Source organism: Suncus etruscus, chromosome 2, assembly GCF_024139225.1.
Source record: "Suncus etruscus isolate mSunEtr1 chromosome 2, mSunEtr1.pri.cur, whole genome shotgun sequence".
NCBI lineage: Eukaryota > Metazoa > Chordata > Mammalia > Eulipotyphla > Soricidae > Suncus > Suncus etruscus.
The window spans coordinates 8,289,242-8,313,934 of record NC_064849.1 but is presented as its reverse complement, the minus strand read 5'-3'; the positions used below and the strand labels follow the sequence as shown (position 1 = coordinate 8,313,934).

General features: G+C 44.7%; 1 protein-coding gene across 6 annotated transcripts in view; it reads right to left on the bottom strand.

Annotated features, from left to right (window-relative positions):
• RBFOX1 (RNA binding fox-1 homolog 1) overlaps positions 1 to 24,693 on the bottom strand; it is a 986,153-nt gene that overhangs the window by 614,013 nt on the left and 347,447 nt on the right. For 5 of the 6 annotated variants that reach the window (XM_049768477.1, XM_049768482.1, XM_049768476.1 and 2 more), the window contains one exon: positions 24,434 to 24,481. The exons of the other annotated variant lie outside the window; for it this stretch is intronic. Coding sequence is in view for 4 of the 5 variants with exons in the window: in XM_049768482.1 (XP_049624439.1) it covers positions 24,434 to 24,481 (48 nt within the window). In the remaining variant the exon portion in view is untranslated. The remainder of the gene's footprint in view (positions 1 to 24,433; positions 24,482 to 24,693) is intronic. 6 annotated transcript variants of the gene reach the window in all.

Here is a 24,693-nt window from a genome sequence, read left to right as displayed (position 1 = left end):
TCCCCACATCTGCCAAAGAGCAGATGGGAAGTGGCCTGTTAGGCCCTGTGGGTACCCCTTGACAAATATTAAAGGGGGGTTATCAGACTTCAGGGGCACAAGTGAAAATTTGAAGAGACAAGAGAGTGAGGCACATGCAGGAAGAGACAGGCCAGGGTGCAGGGAAATGCCATTGCGAGTTCTGTGGATATGGGCTGTGCCTATTTGGGTTTCCAGGGAGACGCTCATCTCAGTATCTCCAACAGCTATTGGCCATGTGGCTAAAGAGCTGACTAGGCCATTAAGGCATATTTTCACTATATTTTCACCCTAAACCTTAGAAATATGAACTGGGCTTACTGGGGAATTTCTCCCACCAATCTCATGGTTTAGGCTCCAAGGTGCCTTCTTTCACTGACTACTATTTACGTGAACCCTTGTAAATTGGAGGGAGAACAAAACTTTAAGGCTGATGGAAAAAATGTACCTGGATTTCCAACTTCCAGTTTCGAACTCCTGAGCAACAAAAGGCCTATTTTATGATCTCTAAAGAGAGGACATGACTCCACATTCACAGGCAGTGGGCTAAGGAGCTAAGGACCCTTCTAGTTACTTCACTGAAAGAGATGAGTGATTCATCAGGATAGTCAGTGAAGACCCCACTGCAGGCCAATGGAGTGGAAATAAAAATTAGAGATAAATCAGTAAGAGAATTTTGATCTTTGGGTCAAATCCCCAATTTGATTAGCATTGAGTCTTTGGAATTGGGTTTTGTGAGTCCTGTAGAGAATGCGTGCCAATATCAACATTTCGGTTATTTTTTTCACTACACTTCTCTTGTTTGGGATGTTCTAATATCCATTAACCCCCTGCTGCAAACCATACTCTCAGGACATGATCACCCCAAACTCTATTTATTTTAGATGTGTCATCCTGTTCCTTTAGTTCCAAGGGAGTTAAGTTGGGGCAGACACTTCAACACAGTCCTTCTGCCTACCACATAGGTTATTCCAAGGACAAGCCATCTATCCAGCTGCTTCAGTGCATTGGCCCCAATGAATACATGGAGAAAATGAATTTAAAACAGGGAGATAATAGATTCTGGACAACAATAAGTTTGAGCTTCTTGATTTACTCCAAGCCAACATATTCTCAGTCATGCCTACATGAGATTGAGATTTCTGTTTTTGTACCCCAAGAATGTCTGCTTAAATTCTGTTCACCCATAAAATCATTAATATGAATTTCTTAATCAGGTGCAAAATTGGAAGTCAAGTGTCAGGCATGAAATGGCTACAAACAGTAAGACAAAATATGACAGAAGGAAGAATTTGTATCACCACTGAGAACAATAGTTTCATCACTAAAGGCATAGTGTGCTTTCTCCTGTCAACTCTTGAATGTCTTTCTAGAATCCTCACCTACAAATATTTCATTACTTGGAGCAAATGCTAAATGGAATGGGATGAAGAAGCTTGCCTTGGTTGAGCAATCGTCTGCAATTCCTGAGCTTTTCTTTATGGAAGTTTTTTTTTAATGCAGTCACTTTTGATTTAGTACAGAATTATAACCAACTAGAGGGTATAGGCATTTTAAGAGGCTGGAGTTTATTTTGGGAGCTTTGCAAGACAGCAATCTCCATTTCTTAAACATGTGCTTTAGTAAGACAAAATACTATTCCTCAGTAGAGTACACCCTTCAAGAAAATCAATGTAAATGCTAGTCAACTTCTCACCTCTTCCCCTAGAAAACTAAACAGTGAGAAAAAAAAAAACAGGCTCAGCTGACTCTGTTTCTAAAGGTTTTCAAAGTTAAGCTATCCTAAGAAGTTATAGAGGAAAAAAATTCCCTTTGAGATATAAAAGTGTTCAGATCTGAGCAAGGCTGAAATGATAGCAGAAGGGGATAATAGAGTACAATATTTGATGAAGAAAAGTAATTATCATTGATGAAGGAAAAAGCCTCATGTTTTTCAAAATTACTCAATTTAAACCTCAAATAAATATTTGAAGTTCCCAATTCAGTTGCAGTGAAGAATCAAGTGTCATTGCCTTTGGATTTCCATGAACTTTAATTTCAGGACCTTTATTTCAAAATGGGGCGAGGAAACATTTTTTACTAGGAGGAGAATGAATAGAAGATCCAACAGAAACAGTAGCCATTGCCTATTTTATAGAAAGTGCCACTCTAAAATTGGTTTATTTTTTTTCTGAAGAAAATCTCTTCTAAAAATAAAACTCATGCAGGGAGATTTCACTTAGTAATGCTCAGAGAGAAATATCTGGTATCAATATCTGTTTCCAAGCCTTCTCATTAGGAGACGTTACTAAGCATTGGATGCATCCACCTCGCCTACGTCTGTTGCAGAAACTCTAGATATTCTTCACACTACAAAATAATCTGCCCTTCCACAAAATACTCAGAACAAGACTTCATTTAATAACGAGTCCCCCAGTGTATTCCACCTGTAATTTAATTCCATGTTCACCACTGACTAGATACAGCGATTGCCCTCAAGCAAGGCAAACCGCTTTGTCAGTCCATGTGCTTGCACAGCCCCAAACCCAGAAGAGTCTGTACCAGTCTGGACTCTCCTGGAAAAAAGCATCAGGATTATGTTTAGCCAAAGAAGATCCTTCGTGGCCCTGTCCATAGCAGATCACATCTCCTGGATGAGTGGTGTGTTCTGCAGTCTTGAACCCGGGCCTCCTCTGGCCACCTCTGGATGGTAAATTTTCATCTCTCTCCCTCTTTCACTGAAACCCCTGGCCAACTTGTAACGACTGCCCATCCAGGGACTGGGGGAGAGAGAGAGAGAGAGAGAGAGAGAGAGAGAGAGAGAGAGAGAGAGAAAGAGAGAGAGAGTGAGAGAGGAGTGAGAGAGAGAGTATTCTTTTTTATTCCTCCTGGAGTCTGTCTGCTACCGCCATCATGGGAGAGGGAATTCCTGGGTTCTGAGAGAGGGAGAGAGAGAAGAGATGGAAATTCACTGGCCAGGGGTGGCTGGGGGAGGCCCAGTTTAAGAAAAATATATAGACTCTCTCTATAGATAGATAGATAGATAGATAGATAGATAGATAGATAGATAGATAGATAGATAGATAGATAGACTCTATATTATAGAGGAATAGACACAAAGCAGGCAGCATCTCACCAGTGCTTTATCTTGCCCCCTCCCTTGGGCCAGAAGGTACTGCACCCAACTGTCTGAGTTTTTCCTTTTATACCCGCATGGCAGGGGGAGTGTCCAAGGGGCATGTCCAGGGGGGTTGTTTCGGTTCAACTGTCATTACAGTGGGGTTTTCCAAGGGGAGTCCAAATGCCATTACATCAACATTGCAGCCTCCTTTAATTTCAGGCAAGAAAAAAAGAAACCAACAGAAATCAAACATCTAGACATGATCTCGATCTTCACTCCAAGGAAGTTAATGATTTTTCTACTTTTCCCAGAGTAATAGATGGTTCTGAGAAAAATATCTTTAGAGGGGTGAGAATGATAGTACCAAGGGGAGGGCATTTGCCTTGTATGTGGCTGGCATGATTTTGATCCCCGAAACCCCATATGGACCCCTGAGCACCACCAGAAGTACATGTAGAACCAGAAGTGAGTGCAGAGCTATGTGTAAGCCCTGAGTACCACCAGCTGTGGCCTAAAAACATATATATTTTTTATGTATTTATCTTATGATAAATGAGTAAATAAATAAATGAATATATAGATATATGATAGATAGATGGATAAAAAATAGATAGGTAGGCTGATGATAGATGTCTTTAGAATGCATGAGTCTCAACTCCAGCCTTGGAGATTATAAGTGAGCTGCTGACCCCTGACGGGTGCTGAGGACTTTGACCTTAGAAGAAGTTCATTATAAATGACTTTATAAAGAAATTCATTGAACCTAATAATCTCCAGTTGCATTTCTATTACTGCTCATAAATACCCAGAGGCTGGACAGTGCATCTACCTAAAACTAACTGTCAATAACTTTGTAAACCACAGCTCTTCAATTAAAATAATTTAAAAATAAAACAACATCCAATCCTTACTGAATCTTACTCAATCTCCATCGACTCATGGACTCTTTGGAAATACTCGGCAAATATCCATCTCCTCAGCCTCAATCTTGCCCTGGAGATGGGTTATCAGCACTTGATGGTGGGACTATCGACCACAGCTGTCCAATGAGTATGTTCCATCTCAATAATTGGTATGGAAGAAAGGCCATGTCACAAGCACCGAAGGAGAGCAAAATTTGAAAACTGCAATTTTTATATGAGGGGATTGAAGTGTGGTCCCTCGTGGTCTTCCTGCAACTTAGTTGGGGAAACAAGAGCACTTCTTAAAGCCATACCAGAGCAGAGACAGACATCTGAATCTAAGATGGTGACTCACTAGAAATGCTTAGGGATGCCTGAAAAAGATGGGTGTCTGAAAACGTTATTGGTGGTGATGGAATTCTGGCTGGGCCACCTATTCTCCAATGACACTCTCACTCATAGTACAATAAATATTCTTGTGCTAAGAGAGGACCAGATTTGTCTTCTCTCCTTAGTAGAATTTGGATGGGAATTGTGGACAAATCAACATAATGAATATGCTCCAAACCCAAATAAAGGCTAATATCTTTCATGTTTGAGGCAAAATAAACAGCACAGAAAATCAATCCATGTATCAGTTTGAAGTTAATAGTAGCTGAAGAGCTGTATGATGAATAGAATTTTGGCAATGTGATGTCCTAAAAGTTAAGATGGGATCGGGCACGGAGAGATAGCACAGCGGTGTTTGCCTTGCAAGCAGCCAATCCAGGACCAAAGGTGGTTGGTTCGAATCCCAGTGTCCCATATGGTCCCCCGTGCCTGCCAGGAGCTATTTCTGAGCAGACAGCCAGGAGTAACCCCTGAACACCACCAGGTGTGGCCCAAAAACCGAAAAAAAAAAGTGAAGATGGGATCATAGATTTGGAATAGGGAATGGGATTAGCAATGGGATTAGGGAATGGAATTGGGGAGCAGGACAACAGACTCAACAGAGATTAAGGTATTACAGATGAGATAATTTCCTGCATCTGGGAGCCAATTTATATAGATAGGTTTCTGATGGTTCAATATTTCAGTGGGATATAGACACATTTATATGACAAAAGTAAGAAAACCTTACCATTGGGTAATAGTTAAAATTGCTTCAAACTTTCTCCTTAAATAGGACCATAAAACAGTGACCCCTAATATGTCCACCATTGGCTGTGATAATCCACACAAAAATAGTTTATCTCAGGTCTGAGCACTGACCAATAGCAGATAACTATTAGGTGATCATTATGGCAGGATTAAGGGGGAGTTGAAGAATGAAGAGGGAAATTGTAGTAGTGCTGGTTATCACAAGGCAGGCATCCATGTTGGTGTCTAAAGTGACTTTGAATGGGTCAAAGGAGGGGCAGATTCATCTCTGTGGAGTGTAGGGACATCACACTATCCAGAAAAGGGGGAAAGGAAGAGAGTCTTCCAGCAGAAAAGGGAAGGGGTGCTTAGTATCAAACCACAGGGTGGGCCAAAGGAAAACATCCTCCCTATTTCCTAAAGTGCAGCCAGGTGCATTGTGTACATCAGAAAGTCTTCCAGAGTGGAACACAAGAGTTTAAATTGTATGAAGGTATTTTAACATTTCCATGTTTTCTGGGCATAAATATGCACCAGTACTGAATAGGATAGAAAAGGAAAACTGTAGAGACAGAACTGGGTGAGAAAATGACTTCAGGGAGACAGAAAGGAAGAAAATAGGCCTCTTGGAGCCTTCATGACAGGAAAATGTACTAATCCTATAATATTTGGGGGAGAGCTTTCAGGTACCCAGTCCTGGTAACCTTTATGACAGGTCACTTTATGCAGCTCCTATTGCTGTTAGAACATATCATTGCCAACTCCAAAGTCATGTATTAGCTCATGACACTGCTTTGAAGTCAGAGAAGCTGCATCTCTGATGAAGGTGCTGTTGTCACATCTAGTCCCTTATATCAGTTATTATCAGTTCACTGTGATTACAGGGGTGGGGCATAAGATCAGAAATACATCTCATTGGAAGATCTTAACAACCACACCTGCAAAGTACAAAGCAAATTGTACCTGCAAAGCCTTGCAAGGTACAATTATCCCAGGTCCCAGGGACATCAGGCCTGACATGATTTTGTTGTCAAGATAATTTCCTACTGGGCACTAAAGTTCTCTTTAGTGGGCACAGATGCTCTGGCTCCCAGTTTCAGTAGAGATATGGCACACTAATAATATAAAGCCTGCAGTGTAACACCGCCACAGAAAATTTCCCCAAATTTGGGTGGTAGCTCCCCACATGCACACACACACACACTCACACACACACACACACACACACACACACACACACTATCAGTGAAAGATGAACCAACGAAGTAAAATGAATCCATCTAAAGGTGTAAGCTTGGTTTCGAGGATAGTGAAAGGCAAAAGGGCAGAGAGGAGTCTCAGTAAGGCCAGATTAATTAGGAAACCAAACACTGACTGTGAGTTTTGAGGTGCTCGTCCCCTCTGTTCCCCCATGTCAGAACACACACACACACACACACACACACACACACCTATAACAACCAAAGGAATGATTGTACAGAAACAGAAAATCATCTTCCAATCACAATGACATCTGGTTCCCAAACAACTAAGAGCTGACTCTTGTTGATGCAAAAGACATGGTTGGGGGATTTCGCTCCTGAACACCACAATTTCTTTTGACTTTTCCCAACATACATCAAGGCAAAATGACATGTTCATGTCAACCCTCAGAAAGAACATGATGTAATACAGAGAAGAAATGGAAGGGTTGCTCTAGGAGCAGCTGTTTGGCCCACAAGAAGGAAAATGTGCCACTTGCTGATGCTCCCCAAACAATCTCGTCAGAGGATGAAAACTGAGGCAGAGATAAAAGGGAAAGTCCAAGCTGGCCATGCCCGTAGCCCCAAAGGGGTGGTGGTGAATTCAGGGATGTGACTTCCGGGGAGATAAAAGCTGACCTGAAGACACAACATGTATTGGCTCAGGCACTGCCTAAAAGTCAACACTCAACTTGAAAGGTCTTGGGGTTGGACAGATCTCTTGTTGTGGGTTATCTCTTCTCTTTCTGAGCTACAATTGGATAAAAATAGATTTATCATTCTCAAACCAAGCAATCAATGAACCTGACTCTGCCTGGTCGTGCTTAATAATGATGCATATGATAATTTTAGCAGCTAATGATTATAGTGGTAGAATGATTTTTGAGGTATTTTGCTGTCCTTTCATTAGAGCCCAGTTTTTCAAACTAATGGATCAGTCTTCTTCTCTTTCTGTAAAGCTCAACTATCTCAGGAAACATCTTTCTAAAAAATCCCTCCAGTATATTTCAAGTGGGATGATATTTCACAGCAATTTATGTCAATGAGCAGATTTGCGCCATGTCTGCTACGGAGAGGTACATGGAATCGGCGATGTTATCGCTCCCTACACACTTAAAAGCACACATATTATCATTATTTTTTCCACATCACAGAATTCTGGGAAGACAAAATGAAATATTTTCTTGGTGAGTACTGTTATTTAAAGTAAATGCTGATGAATCAGCCTCATGTTGTAAGTCAAGGGTAATATAACATTTATGGAAATCCTTATGAGCCAGAGATTTCAATAGACAACATCTCTTGTATGTTTTTATTTTGGGTAGGAGTAAGTAAATTGAGCCAAACTCTGATTTCCAAACATGATCCAAATGAACTGGTTTGTCATCTATACCCAGAAGTAATTTCTATCAGTTTGCCCCTGCACTCCGAGGCCCACTCCACTCTTTTATGTTATTTATTTATTTATTTATTTATTTATTTATTTATTTATTTATTTATTATTGGGTCACACCCAGCAGCACTCAGAGGTTACTCCTGGCTCTATGCTCAGAAATCGCTCCTGGCAGATTCAGGGGACCATATGGGATGCTGGGATTCAAACTGCCGACCTTCTGCGTGAAAGGCAAATGCCTTACCTCCATGCTATCTCTCTAGCCCCCCCCACTCCACTCTTGTGCCCCTGAATTCACATTCACATTTGTGTCTATCCTCATGGTGTGCTCTCTCTTTCTCTCTCTCTCTCTCTCTCTCTCTCTCTCTCTCTCTCTCACTCTCTCTCTCTCTCTCACACACACACACACACACACACACACAAACCACACACACACACAGAGGACAGAAGGATGCCACCTTTAAAGACTAATCTCTTTGCACAAAATGAAGCTTATAACCTAGCACTGGGGGCTGTGAGATGCGCCTCTCTCTAAGAAGACAGAGAGATGAAACAGCTGGGCTCCCTGCTCATTTCCATGTTGTGGGGGCCAAGACAAGGAGCAAAAAAGGACATGAATGATGGACATGTCACCAAAGCACTTCCAGAGCATTTTCCTGACAACTGTCCCCAGCGCAAGTGCCTGCATTCAGGAGGACGGCGCTGTGGAGAGCCTTGTATATCATTTATAATGGATACGGCTGAGGCTCTTGATATGAAAGATAGGTCCATGATAAGCATCTCCTACATAATAGAAAAAATGTCTGCGGTGCATTAAATAAAACATCTTTTTAAAAGGGCCTGGGAGGAAATGGGTGTGTTTTAAAAAGACTGATTAGGTTTTTTTTGGTAAAATAATTAGCCACTCCCATATTCCAGACATACAGGTTTTTTAAATTTATACACACACACACACACACACACACACACACATATATATATATATATATATATATATATATTCAACATGGAGGGCAAGACTTCCCTGCTTCATAATTTTCTGCTTACCAATCTCATAAACACATATAAAAGTAGAAAAATAAGCCAATCCCTAGAGTCTACAGCCAGTTTATATAAAAATTCCAGGCCAGGCTCAGTTCCTACTAGAGAATAGAAGAGTTTGGGCCATTCAGTTCTGAGACAACAACCTGTCAATGGAATCCTGACCAGGTGGTGGATGATATGGATTTTTCCTTGTTAAATTTGAATTTGAATCATAGTGTCTGAACTTCAGAGGGTCCCTGTGGGAAATTACTTCCCCAGAGCCTCTGCCAGGGCTAAGATGGTTAAATAATGCAACTGGGGTGCAACGTACAGTGACTTAGTGCAATCAGTCTGCAAATCATATTTCTATTGATGTGTGGCCTCTTCTCTTTTGACAACTTGTACTCAGCAGCATGCTCTGGTAGTATGGCACCCATGACCGATTGGTGGTTGCTGCTTTTGCTGTGCACATATTTAGCTTTTGTTGTGCATATATTTGCTAGACTCCCTTGCAGCTAAGTTGGATTCATGTGAGTCATTCTGGCCAATGAGGAAAAAGTGTCATGGGACCACTCTGGCCTATACAGGACTCCATGTTTTCTCCTCCTCGACTCTGCCAGCTCTGCCACATACTATGTCAGTATGTGCTGTGAGAGTAAAAAACCCAAGCCCAAGATTATTCTCTTGGAAGAACACTCAGAAGAGATGCTTTATTGTAGTGAAATTTCTGAGACAAGAGAGAAACACACAAATGATGACTGAGATATATGGTGATGCTTATTATGACATCATGACACAGAGATGACCAACTCTCTGTCATGATGTCATAGATGTTCAATGATAGTCAAAGCCAGAAATCTGGAGGGTGCTGATGATAATGTGACTTTCTAGAATGCTCCAAGTTACCAGAAATGTCTTTTCCTTTTTTTTTTTAATTTAATTCTCTGGAATTTCTTCTGTTTTTAAAGCAATTAGACATAGCTGCAATCCTTCTATGTGATACTGCAGTGGCAGTAAAATACAGTTAAGCAATTTTTCTCCTTCAGACCACAGAATATATATTCTAAACTCACATCACCCTGGCAGATTTTCTACAAATGTACCTACACATGAAATGAATCAATGAAGAAGATTTCTTGGAAGATGATCTTTCCTTGCTCCCAATATCCAAAAACACAGAACAACAGCAACCACCTGGAGACGCTGTCTAAAAAGGACCTGAAGTTTATGTTAACATGTTCCTGGGACCCTTGATGTGAGAAGGGGGCCATGGGGAGAAAGTAGTGACGAAGGGAGAATGGTGGTGGGGGGGGACATGCGGCAGTTGGATGCAGCCTGAGAAGCTGATTCGGCATTTTAGCATCCTTGGGCTTTCCAGTGACATAGCATCTCAGCGTGAGCTGTCACAGGAGGAGAGAGTGACACTCTCTGGGATAAACTCCATCAACCCCAGAATCATATAACTTCCCCTAAGAATGTGTACCCCACCTCCTTGAGTTACTGAAAATGTTCCCCAGATGTACATAATTTCATGGATAAGAGAATGCCAATTTCACCAAATTTAAATGACAAAGCCACATAGGACTTAGGTTCTGAAAAAACAACAACAGACTTTGTCCCAGGGATCACAGAAGTGTGGGTGTATGAGACCAGGAGTGGAGGCCATTGGATGAGCCAAGAGGAGATTTGAACATCGTAGAGTTAAGGGGAATGAATGAGGATCCAGATGTGCAGGTGCAACTCTGTCCAGTGGTGGAAAGAGCCTTCATGGGACGCCTGGGGGGCCCCTTGCTACTGGGTGGTCTGGTTGGGGGCTTTATACACATTGAGAAGCAGGGGGGAGACAAGGGAAGCAGGTCTGGCATCAGAGGAAACCAGCCTGTAGTTAGAAAGGGTTGTTTGTTTTGCGATTCTCTGCACAGCCTTACAGGAGTGCCCCCGTGTGGTTCCAACAGGGCGGACTGAAATAATGCAGGTAGAATGCAGTCAGGAGCACGGGATACGTTTTCAGATACTGTGGGTGAACCCGTGACATCTTCTATCCTTCAAAAGCCAGGGAGGAAATATTTCTCCAGAATTGGACACCACTGAAATGGACAAACACAGAGGAATAGTCTTTAGAAAGCAAAGCAGATCATGTTTCTACACTGGGAGAGAGGCAAGTGACATGCAAAATTGTGTTTATAGGAATGATTTGTTTTGAGGCAGGAAATGCTGGTAAGAAGAAAAGGTGCATTTCTGGAGGGTGGAGATAAGGGGAAACAGTGATCTATTGGGGTTAGAAATCCTGAATGGGCTCCCTGTCCCTCAGCCCTGCATGTGTCTTTTGCAGAATCTACATATGTATGTGGTCTGAAACTGGGTTTATTTTCACAGTACAGGGAAAGACTTTGTAGGCATGAGGCCCCAAGTTTGACCCTTTAACCCATCCGCGTGCCAAGTGCAAGCCAAGGGCACTGCCCACAGGGAATTCCAAGCACCATAGGTGGTTTTAGTTGAACCCACCCAAAGATCATGTTGCTGAGCAGTGGGTAATGCCACCATCCTGGCCAGCCTTAGTCGGTGCAGAAACAACAACCACAAAGGAAGGATGCTCATTTCCAGTCAAATTCTGCTTAGCAACTCCCATTACCATTTCCTACCAGGACCCAGAGAAGCAGGAGATTGCGAGCCAAACTGGTGGGCTGCTGTGTGCATGGAACCCTGTTTCTGGGCAGCAAAAGAAAATGAAGTTCGAAGGTTTGTAAACAAGGTTCGAATCTCCCAGTGATGTCTCAATCCTGCTGCAGTTTTTCCCAAGAGGTCCCTATACACTGCACCACAGCCCAGCACTGTTCCACCTGCCCCTTCATCATTATCGTTGTCATCATCAGTGACTCTAGGGCTCCCCCCACATCCCAACACACACACACACCACACCACACACACACACACACACACTCACACACACACACACACACACGAAATAGCTACCAAAATCAAAAGTGAATTTAGCTTAGCAGGTACTCAGCACACGGCAGCCACCAGCACTCAAGAGCTTCTTGTTCCGAGGACAAAGGCATTAGGGGAAGGAGAAAGAGCCCTTTCAGTCTCTTTTTTTTCCCTGCAACTCTTATGTTTCAATTACTTTGCTGACCAGCTAATGATCATTCATTACGGGGGGCTGAGCCATCATGTACAAATTTAAACTGATCCTTTCCTTCTCCCCCTGGGGCTTTAGATCAATTTTGAAGACATGGAGGGAGAGAGAGAGAGAGAGAGAGAGAGAGAGAGAGAGAGAGAGAGAGAGAGAGAAGCTTCCCTCGCTTCCCCTCACCAATGACAGTGATTCCCAATTTCAGCTACAGACTTGGAAGGCTCCAGTGTGTCTCAAGGACACAGAAAGGGTCACACACACACACACACACACACACACACACACACACACACACCCCTCTCCCCTGTCCCACTGCCACAGTGGCTAAGAGGGTCTCAGCCCAGAAGTTTCAAAGTGGGGAGCACATTGATTGCATCTTAATTTTTCCCTCTATCCCCTGAGACCCTAACAGGGAAGTTTGGGAGTGGGGATGAAATGCTTTTTTGGAGGGATTGGGGTGGAAATGGCCCAAATTAGGAACCAGACCAGCGCAACCCCTGTCTTGCTCTGAGCTCAGTAGCCTGGCCACTGTGCTGATTCTTGATCGCACAGCGCCATCGTCTGGTTATATTAGGTTCTACACCCTCAGCTTGTCTAGGAACCAGTGGCTGGTGGCTGGTTGTGTGCAAAACCCCATTCTCAGAGCTTAGCTCTGCACCCACAAGCCGGTGCAAAAGCACACTAGGAACCGCCCTACTCCACCAGTATTTTCTCTGCTTTCATGGACAGGCTTGGAGAAAGATTCAGAGGTTTCCCCAAGGATAAACTGTCTATGAGCATTCAAGAATGTCTCCTGAAAGAAAGCACCAGGCACTTATGAGCAGGCAGAGGGTCCCTTTTACAGACATCCCCCATCTTCTTCTGACAGTGCATGTAAGGCAAGTGCAGCCCAGCTGTACAGAGTCAGCTGGCTTCTGGGGGCAGAGGGAGGGTCTGAATCCAAGTAGGACAGAGAACAAGCTGCCTGGCTTTCAGGAAACTGGGCAGTGAGGAGTCTACAGCCAGAAGTCATCTGCACATACAACACCAGGTTTGTCCTGAATCTCACCTGCCATCACCCACCTGGCATGTGCAGGGAATGGGATAGACTGAAACAGGCTGCATAGGCATACCTACACTCCTGTACACATCACAGCCTGGGGCACCTGGACAGGCTACCTGGCAGTGCTCAGAGCCTCTGATAGTTGTCTTTAAACAGGGCCAGAGGGCCAGGGAGGTGCTGGCCTAGTGTTCAAACATCCCCCAATGCGTGGACTGTTGCCACTGCAGAAAACCATCTAGTATGCATAGCAAATAATGTCAAGATGGGCAACCCAAAATCAAAAGAGGGAGGAGGAGGGGAGAGAGAGAGAGGAAAGAGAGAGAGAGAGAGAGAGAGAGAGAGAGAGAGAGAGAGAGAGAGAGAGAGAGAGAGAGAGAGAGAGAGAGAGAGAGCGTGCTATAAACAGAACCTCTAGGAACAGACTGGAATGGTGCCTCTAGTGGTAAGAATGGGAACTCTCTCTCTCCCTCCCTCCCTCTCTCTCTCTTTCTCTCTCTCACACACACACACACACAATGGGAGCTGTGTCTGCACGAAGATAGTCTGTGCTGAGAGCTTTGCTGTTGCTGAAACTTTCCAGCTTTTCAGCCATGACTTTGCAGCTCCAAAGAACCAGAGGTGGAAAACAAAGCACAGGTACATCCAAACTTATTACAAGGAGGATTTTTTAACCCACCAAAATTAATCTTCAGGGATGAAAAGCTGAGAGTTACCATCTCTATCTTACAAGAGAGCCCTGAGTTTCGAGAAGAGCTTGTCTAATATTTTCACACAAGAAAAGAAATGGGGGGTATCCATTGAGCCAAGACTTACTTTTTGGTAAAAAAAGGATTTGTCTATGGAGTTGGGGTATGGGCTACCAATACTATTGTTTTCTCCATTGACTTCATTTTGAGTCAGGAAATTGCCTGTCTCCATCCTCTCCTGGAGATGGACACGCTTCCAGGGTAAGCCAGAATGCCTTCTGCTAAATCTGGTTGTGCCTCTTAATCCTTCCCAACATCACTGGCTGCACATGGAATAGTACCAATGAATGAACATCTGCTAGAAAGAAAGGTAGCAGCAGAGTTAAGAGTTAAGGAATCAAGAAAGCATTAAAAATGGAGCTTCAAGTATTCTCGGTATAAGAAAGGGCAACAATTGAACCGCCTCTCTTGTCACCTCTTCCTCCCTCACTTGCTTACCTGGGCTGCAGGGAACGTTGAAAAGAGAACGGTGTTGAAATGCCTTCATTGTAGAAGTCAAGGCAAGCTAGAAGGTCAGAGGAAATCAATCCAAAGAGATTGGACCCAACTAGCTGGCATAATTATAATTGTTGGTAATGGCCTTTGGATTGGTCCTCATAATGCCTTCTATTAGATGTCTCTAGATTAGTTCCCTTGGTTTTCTTGTTAAAAAGATGTTTCCCCATTGCCTCCTCATCTGGCTCCTCCCCCTCCCTTTGGGGGTGGGCTTTGTTAATCCCCAAAATAAGGCTACTCAATAGGCCTGGATGAAGGGCTGACATTGAGGTTCATGGTTCCACATGGTGGAGTGACTGGCTTGTGGATGAACAGCTTGCGGTGTGAGTTCCTGGCCTGCTATTGTTTCCCAACTGTGTGTGGATTATTTCCTGTGTCAGAGTTGCTGCCAGACCTGTGTCTCATGTCCTACCCAGATAGGGGGCATGGGAATTCCACCCACTCTCTGGGGATTGTGGATTGCACAGCTCACCATTTCACAATAATGGTGCCCACCACTAACTGGGACATCACTGCACAAAGCCCCTTTCTACATGATTCCTAGGCCTCTATGGACCCTTCACAGCCCTCTTTGGTAATTCTGCTCTGATCCCATTAAACAGATGAGGGAAAACATTTGGATAAAAGAAAGGAATTTTCTCAATGGCAGCCTGGTGGGAGGGAAGGAGCCAAGATGGGTTTAGCTCCTTCACAACCAAGAGTCTAAACTCCCAACCACCCCTCTTACCGCTCACGTAGATCAAACAAATTTCAAATATTCCTTGAATGGAGATGAGAAGTACATACAGAAAAAAAATAGGAAGGGAATCAAAGAGCTGGCAAATCTTCCCTTTCATGCAGAAAGTTCCTAGTATATTTGGTTAGCCTTTCTCTGATGACTGAGCCAGCGACAAACAGGCCTTTAAAAGCCTGTAATCAAAAGATTTTCTCTCTTCGTTCCCCCCAAAGAACATACTGGCATTCTCCTGCATGGGGAATGGGGGGTTCATCTGGGCTCTCCAATACTTGTACCACTTTGTAGGAAAATGTACAGTATTTGAGCAAAGGATTTGGTGACTCCTACGCCCTCCCAGAAAACATCCCCAAGTGACAGTCAAGCATTTCAAATGCCAGCCACCATGTCCCTCAGTGACCAAGAAGTAACCACTCCGTGCACTTACCCAGGCCGCGGAGTGGACATTGGGACAAGAAATAAAATGCAACAATTTGGGAAACAAGTTTTTAGACCAATAGCCCTTTCTCCTCACCAGTGGGAGGATTCGTGCCTCTTGTCTATTTTGCCATACAGGTAGGTCACTTCTGTAACTCCACCCTGGATTTAGGTGCATCTACCTGAGACCCGCCCATTTTTGGGAGGGGCCTTGGGAATCGGATATTACATGTAACCTTACCTGCAAGACCCCACCCATTCCGGGGAGTGGTCTTAGAAGGTTATATAAGGCCTTTGACCCAGTGGATTAGCCCTTTTGGTCTTTTGCCAGCATGGAGGTCAAAGGGAAGATGGTTGAAAGAAATTAAGATGCAGGGCTAGCTAAGAATGGCTAAATGCTTAATTGGTTATGATATAGGCCACACATGTGGTGGATAGGGTATGAATAAAGCTGATACTTCTGATGCCTGTCTCTGGATGAGTCTGATTCCGCTGTTCACCCTAAACCTGGGACCCGCCAGCTAAATGGGGATTGCGGATCCACGTGGCCTGGGATGGCAGAGAAAGGCCTCCATCCATCTTCATCCAGCACCATAATTAATTATTTAACTCTACAACTTCTACAATGGTTCTATGATTAATGTCTTGGGGGGGGGGGGGTTGGGTCACACCTGGCAGTGCTCAGGGGTTACTCCTGGCTCTCTACACTCAGAAATCGCTCCTGGCAGGCTTGAGGGACCATATGGGATGCTGGATTCGAACCACTGTCCTGCATTTGCCTTACCCTCCGTACTATCTTTACAGCCCCTGGATTAATGTCTTGAGATGAACTCTCATGAAGGGGTGTCAATAAAACTTCAAACGCTCTTATAGATGGCCACCAAAACCGAACCCCAGTCTAATTTGGACCCAGGATGGAGACATTCAGACTCAGTGGGGTAAACATTCAGCAGAGCATATCCCTTGTTTAATCCCAGCTGGCTATTGTGTGTGCTGAAAGCTCTCCCCCTACATACACACACACACACACACACACACACACACACACACACACACACAATTCCCCCAGGTGAAAGAGGTGCTTGGGAGATAACAGCCACATGCAGAGAAGCTCTATTTGACATCTGAAAGAAGGAAATGGACTTGAAAAGAAAATTATATCTTCACTCGATGACTCAATTATGTTCAATGACAAACACAGGGCCCGCCCAGAATGACTTCACCCTGAATCAGTGCCGTGAATCCCACACTGACTGAGGGTGTGCACACAAGAGCGTGCATGTAGTGCACACACACACACACACACACACACACACACACCATTTCTCCAGTCTTCTGGATAACTTCAGCAGTCCAGCCTCATCAATTCTCCATGCTGAATGACTTGATGACATTGTCTCAGGCAAGGCATGAGCAGTTCTCAAACCTACCAGGTGCTTGCCTGTATCTCTCAGGCACTTGGTGTCTTACACATGTATCCCCCAAAGCACATCATCAAGGGGAACTGACTGAGTACATGGTCTACTCTTTGCCACAGAAACTTCTGTTTTCAGAAAACCGTAGAACTCCCACCTGTGTTTTCTCCACCTTCTATAAGGGACCAGCTCTCCATGTCTCCCAACACAGAACCAGGAGCACCTGCCCTTGAGTGGACACCTACCCCAGGTGACTAAAACACAGACTTAGAACTGAGAAACACAGTCCAAAAGAGTATAGAAGGCACAAGATTTAAGTTGAAATGCTGTAAGGACCTACTTGTGAAATAAAGAAGCTTATCAAAATCACTTTCATCCATTCCCCTTTGCTTTTTTTTATTGGGGATACAAGTGGGTATTGTCAAAACACAGGAACATCAATTCTTTCAGGCAAAGGTGGTCCCATCCTTGGAGTTGTGTGACGAGGAATCCATCTATAAGAGTCAGGGGCCGGCGAGATAGCATGGAGGTAAGGCGTTGCCTTTCATGCAGAAGGGTCATTGGTTTGAATTCCCCGGTGTCCCATATGGTCCCCATGCCTGCCAGGAGCAATTTCTGAGCATGGAGCCAGGAGTAAACCCTGAGCACCTGCTGGGTGTGACCCAAAAACCATAAAAAAAAAAGAGTCAACTTGCCTCCCTTAGCTCACAGGAGGACCATCACAACACACACAACACACATACGTCCTTTAACTTTACAAACTAATAGTTTCTGTCACTGGTAGATACCAACCATGTTTTTCTATGCCTGTTCTGTCTACCTCTGTCTGAATAACCCTAGTAATGATATCAGAAATAAAATAGCTCATTGCTTTAAAATTGAAAAGAGGGGGAGGGTGGAGATTCAGGCTATAGGTTGTCAGAGAAAGCAACCCAACTTTGGAGCAGTCCAAATTTGCTCCCTAATCAAAGATCTACTTTTAATGAGATTTTATCTTTGATTGAAAATATGAGGCCATAATGAACCACTAGGTCATTATCTGCTTCCGGGCTTAATTTTTATTTCATTCGAGCTCCCTGATGCTTTCTGATAGGGAGTTCGGAATTTCTGCTGGATAGTTCAAACTTTCTTTCATGCATCTTCTGATGTAGGCTGCTTTTTGAGGCGAAACATTCATTTTGAAATGACTCGAAAACAAAAGAGAGCATTGGTCTCCACGGAAACAGGACACCACCCACCCCCAATTCCCCATGACTTCATAAGTTTGGATATTTCTGCAAGTGACCAGAAGCCAAGTGGCACAATAAGAACTTAATTTGTGTGGCAGCTAGATGGATGTAACAGGAACTAGGTCTTTGGAGACGGGTGAGCCTCCGCTGTTATTGTAACCCAGCCACCAATTTCCACTGGGGGGGCACGAGGGTCTGTGCAAGGGATCTTTCCATTTCATTCATTAGGAAACATATCTGGAATTCCACTTCATCATCTGAAAAAAAATAATTGCCTATCGGTGTTTTGAGCTGCAGACACAAGTTAATGAGGTATACTTCAACTGGTCTTATCTCCACAAACTAGCAATGGGAAATTCTTGTTATTCTTTAGGAAGCATTTTTCTGTTTTCTTTTGGCTTTTTATTTGGGATGTGGGGGCCCCCAAGTGTTGCTCAAGAGACCTGGAGCATCACTGGTTGACTCTCAGTCAAGCAAGCTGGTGGTTCAGTTCTAGAGTCTCATTCTGGGATGAATCCAGCAGTGCTGGGGCCTCCTTGCTGCGCCTGGTGATGCTCAGGGGAGCATGTAGGTACCAGGAAATTCAACCATGTCAGATCTAACTACTGACCCGACCTCCCAGCCTTGTAGTATTTTCTTTATCTGATCCAAGCTAACCTCAGGAAATGAGTTTCTATTTTCAGGAGCAGGGGACTCAGCTCTGACCCTTATTCCATCGGGGATTTCTGGGTCCTTATAGAGCAGGCATATCCTTCTCGCAAGAGATAGCTATACACAGGGGTGCAGCCTGACCCGAATGTGTGAGCTTTAAGGGTGGTGCCCCTTTCCACTCACCCCTTTCCTGGTCCTCGCACCACAAATGCCCACCAGAGGTCATCTGCCTTCAAGCCTGATAGGCAACCTGTTTCTTTCCTAAGAACACCTTCCTGCTGTCCCTTATGCTGCTCCCATATGATACAGAGAACTCTGAAATAGTATGCACATGTGTGCCTGTGTATGTGGGGAGCACATGGGCCTGTACCAGTATCTGCATGTGTTCTGTACATTTGCATTATGAGAATGTGGGCATGAAAGATGTGGGTGTGTAACTTTGTAAGAATAATGCATATCAGGCATGGGTATCTGCATGAACACACATGACTGGATATATATGATGTGGGAATGTATGTGGCATATATATGTGTGTGGCCTTTAATATCCCTGTGTGTGGTACGCACATGTGATTTTGGAAGCACATGAGTATACAGGTAGGTGTGGCCTTGGCTTTAGACGTTATATGTGTGTTATCATGTTATCACATGTTAGAGATGCCAGCTGTACATGTGTGTGTTCCAATTTGAAGATTCTATGCATCGACAACTGTAATTCATAGTTGGAATAGCATTTGGTTACCATGAACTCTGTTGACTGGTTTCCAGTATTATTACTACTGTTGACCAATGACAAGGTGCAAAGAATGGGGTTCAGGATTGAGCTACATTATGGGTGAGTTACACAAGAACTTCAAGAGGCAGGAGCTGGAGTAATAGCACAGCAGGGAGGGCACTTGCCTTGCAAGCAGCTGACCCAGGTTTGATCCCTGGCATTCTATAGGGTCTCCCAAATCTGCCAGGAGTGATGTCTGAGCACAGAGCCAGGAGTAACCCCAGAGCATGGCAGGTGTGCCACCCCCCCCAAAAAAAAACTTTGCAAAACAAGTTCAAGAGGCAAATGGCATCAATTCACCTGTCTAGAGAGAGATGAAAACTGTCTCCACACTCTGGTCTGAGTGGCCTCCCAGTCTACCCCCACACACACACACCCATTTATTTGCAGACACACAAGCAGGTTTGTTGCCTGGGAATGTCTCCTTCACCCCTTTCTGAAGCTCTTCTCATTTGGGGGGCTTTGGCTCCCATGGATGAGAGAACTGACCCAACCCCATGTTTCTCTTCAAATCCCAGGTGTGCTCTCTCAACCCCCTCTTTCATTGTCACTTGAATAGGCTCTATCCTCTCTTTTTACTCTTTGCCTTGCTTCCCACCATTATCCTCACCATGGGGGGGTTCTATCTGTGGCTCTCCCTGTGACTGAGATTCTTGTAGGGAGGGCACAGAGTTCTGAGAAGCTGGTCTTGCCCCTCAAGGGACAAGCCCAGATGGAAGCCAAAACATACAATGCCCACCCTGCAGAGGGGGCATAATGTAGCCCCCCTAAACCATGCTCTCTGCAGTCACTTGGCATTCATCAGAGTAGATACAGGATGCTAAATCTGTGGTGCTTCATGAACCCTGATACCAGGCATCAGGACAGAGACAACAGAAGAGAAATTAGCTGAGGGGTCTACTCAGAGTGAAGAAGGATGTAAGTCCGCCAGGAAGCTGCCAGCTCTAGTGGGCAGATCCTGGAATATGGTCCTCTGGAAAACCCTTCCATACCCACCCTGCAAATTTGTGCCAAGAGGAGGAGGACAGTGACTTGCTATCCTCCATCCCATCTTCACTAGTCCCCTCTATAAATCCTGACTTGGGGCACTTAGCAAGACTTCAGCCTCCATCCAGCCAACCAGGCTCTAGTTCTGGTCCCTTCACTCCCTTAGTGGACCACTGGGGGGACAGACCACGGGGGACATTCACGTGTCCATGATAATAGCGTGATTTGTCTGTAATGACACTTTCATCTCTCCCCATTCTGTGCTAATTGGGTCTGAATTTTTAATCTCCCCTTTTTCAAAATACCGTTCATTAGAGCTATTATTTTCACGTGTCACTTCCTTTACTTAAAAGGACGCAAACCCATTGACTCTCCCCCGTGACATTTCTTAGTGATCCAGAGTTTCTTTTTTAAATTTGGGATTTAAATGCTTTTAGGAGATAATGAAGTCCGTTTCCTCCTAGAGCCCTGTCAGCCCCAGGAAGAGGGATGTAGCTGTGGGCTCCAGGGTGGGGTGTGAAGAAAGAGCTTTAATTAATTTCTGTCTCTCTCTCTCTCCTCTCTCTCTCTGTCTCTCTCTCTCCGTCTCTCTCTCTCTCATCAGTTTGTTTGATCTTCCAGCATCTGAGGATGGGATTGGCCTCTCGCCACAGTGGAGAGAGAGAGGACGCCAGGTCCAGACATGATTTATGTCATCCAGCACTTTTGCACAGTTCAGCTGAAATTTTCTTCCTGTTGATCAAGGTCAGAAAGCGCAGGATCCTGCCATCCATCTCAGCAGGCAGGGCGCTAAAAGAATTTCTGATGGATCTCACTGATGCTCTGGGCCCAGAATCCCACCCCAGGCTGGGGTGGGACCCACATATTGTGCTCCCAACACACACACACACACACACACAGTGAGCTCACATGGTAGGGAATGGGAATCTTTTCAATGGAGCATTTCCCTTGACATTAGGTGGTTTTCTTTTCTTTTCTTTTGACCTGAAGTTAACAAAGCTGTTTTTCTCCTTTACCAGGACCCTGTGAAAAAGCTCTGGTGAATGTGTGGATCTGCCAGAGGAATTTCTTGCTATAAGACAAAGCTTGCCTGCATGGATTGGGACCTGGGTTCTTTAGAATAGAACAAGTCAGGGGCTGGAGCAATAGCATAGCAGGAGGGTGTTTGCCTTGCACACGGAAGACCTAGAATGGACCAGAATTAGATCCCCGGCATCCCATATGTTCCCTGGAGCCTGCCAGAAGTGATTTCTGAATGTAGAGCCAGTAGTAACCCCCTGAGAGCCACAACAAAAAAGAACAGAACAAAACAGAACTAGGTAGTTCTGGATTTGGTGACTGGGTTTGGGTTTTGTCAGTGGGGAAGGAGACCCGACACCTGACCCAGGCCCACAGGATCTGCATCTCAGAGCTGAGGTGTCTGCTCAAATCGTCCTGGTCCGGTCAACCACCAGGACCCAGTGTCCAAGGCCCAGCCTGGTCAACAACAGGTGCCCATGGCTGGCCTATGCAAACTCAAGTCAAGGGAGTAACTGAAACGCATGAGCCTATCTCTGCTTCCCTCCAGGGGGCACAGACCTTGCCATCCACACAAAAGTGATAGTTTCCTAGGAACAGGAAAGAGCCTCAGAGGGTTGACTTAGGTCTGCAAAAAAATTAATGCAGGAATTTGAAGGGGCAGGCCAGACTTCCAGCCACCACCTACCTTGGGACAGCAGAGACTTGGAGGACCTGGCCAACAACTTCACTTCCCAAACCCCTGACCTCTGGTTGGCCTCTGCCCCTTGAGAGCCGGATGTGCTGGTCCCACTGTCCTCTCATCTCTTCCACCCCATCACATGAGGAGAATCAGCAGGTGAGGGCATATCAGGGACATAAGACACAGGAGAATGTGCATAGAGTTTGCTCCCTTCTCCCATTACCTGCACATAGTCAGTGTTCTCCACAGATACTAGATAGATAGATAGATAGATAGATAGATAGATAGATAGATAGATAGATAGATAGATAAGTAATAGATAGGTCAGTAGATCAATAGAGCAGACACAGGACACAGAGACCCTCGATATATCAGACTGGAAGGGTATATGGGAGGTTCTGTGTACCTGTGAGGGCCTGTGTGTGCGTCAGGCAGTGCAAAAGTGTGTGAGTGAATGTACTTGTATAAATGGATGCATGTGTGTGTCAGTGGATGTATAAAAGTTTTTGTGCTTTTTATCAGTGGAATAGAAGTGTATGTATGAATGATGGATGTATATGTCAGTATATGTATGAGTGTGTGAGTATACTTATGTGAGAATATGCTAGTGTATATATTTTAGTGTCTATGTATAAGTGTATATTTGTAAATGTGTGTGTATCAGTGAATGTAGAGAGGGGGTGTGTGTGTCAGTTTATTTATGCAACATTTTCTGGAAAACACTTGATTGTACAGACTGCTCCCAAGATTTTTTTTCTCTGCCAGTCAAGACTAAAGGTGTATGCAGATTTGGGGGAGCCTCTGAACTGCGCCCCAACTTCCACTGCCCATGGCACAACCCGGCATGCATTGAACTCTTGGGTCACAGAATATTTTCATGGCATCTGTGGTCCTAACACCTCTCAAACATTCTGGGCCAAGACAGTGGAGGGAAAAAGCAGAAGCCAGAGAGAAACGGGCCCCTGGGATCAGGGTCAGCAGAAGCAGAACTTAGAGAGCATGAGAGCACCAGGAGAAACATGCGGGAGTCAGAAGAGATGCTGCAGGACACCAGCCCCAGGTCAGTCTAAGAGGAAATTTTATGAGCCATCCCCATCCCCAAAACACAACTACCTGCATGAAAACCATCATGACAACACAAAGGGAAATGCAAAAAGACAGGAAAACATCATGTGGAAATAGAACCACACATGAGCCTGCCCAAGCTGGAGTGACACAGAGATCCAGGTAAGCAGCGGTTACTAGCGGTTGCTAGCCACCCAACCTTCCCAAGGTGGGCAGACCAGCACCCTCCAAACACTGCCCGGCCACGGCCTTTTATTTAGAAGTAAATTTGATTCGGAGAAGTTCCCACACCACCTTATTAATCGGTGGGTGACTGAGTGATCACAACGCCTGGGCTGGGAAAAAAATAAAAATAAAAACTCTGTTGAAAATAATAAGCACATCTGGGGAGGCTGGTCCACGGTGCAGGGAAACATCTTTCAGAATTGCGGACGGATGTCAAAAGCAGCCGGGAGATACGTGCACTCAATTCACTTATTTGACCTCTTCGGATCCCAGGCATTAAAGGTAAAATTTGATCTGCTTGGATGCACTTGGCCGGAGAGACTCGGGTGCGCTCTTGTCAATAAAGAGAGACGGAAAATATTAAAGTGAAGAACAATTGTCCCGTGGCTGCTTTGCCGGAGGGGATTTATACCAAGCGTAACGAGAAAATAAATGGGGGGACTCGACAAAATGTGAATAACGGCATTTTCTCCTGGCCTTCCCCCCTTCTCTTCCCCCCAAAGCAGCTCATGCGAATAGACTTTTATCACAGGATGTGTCTGCTATGAGTGGAAAGAGGCCAGCTTGCCTATCAAGACCTATGCAGAGATCACTTGTAGGGGTGCAGGGTGCAAACCCCAGTTTTCTAGCTTCTCCTGATTCCTGCCAGGTTCCATACACAAACACAACAGGCAACTTCCTGTATATGTAAGAAAATTATGGACCATCTTGAGTGAAAAAAAGACCAAATGCATTAAAGCAGAAATGAGCTGTTGTTTGCCCGAAGAACATTCTAGATCTAAGATTACAAAGCATCACAATTAAAAAAAAAACTGTCCTCATAATATATCCAGGGCCCCCAAACCACTGGAAGTGACGCAGACTGCAAAGGGATTCGCCATGAGCGTTTAAAAATGTGCTTGTCTGTAAATGTCGAGGACCCACCCTTGAGTCACCTTGGCCAGACATGCTTCCAACATGTGGTTGCTTGTCAGGAGCTTCTGGTGTTGTGAAAGATCACAAAGAGGAAACTGTGTGACTTACCTTCCTATCCTCTATTTCCACACAGGTGCTGCTGTCTGCTTTGATCTCCTGCAGGAGGGGAAGAGGAAGGGAGAGAGAAAGAAAGAGAGAGAACAGGAGTCAGTGTGGTCAAGGGACAGTGGGCCTGAGTTGAAATGCCCTTTAGAATCATGAAGCTCTCCCGCTCCAGCTGCTGTTTCTCGAGCCACTGATCTTTATGGGGCTTTCTGGAAATAAGGGCTGGGTGTTTACAGTGCAGACAGAACGGGCCCAACATGGAG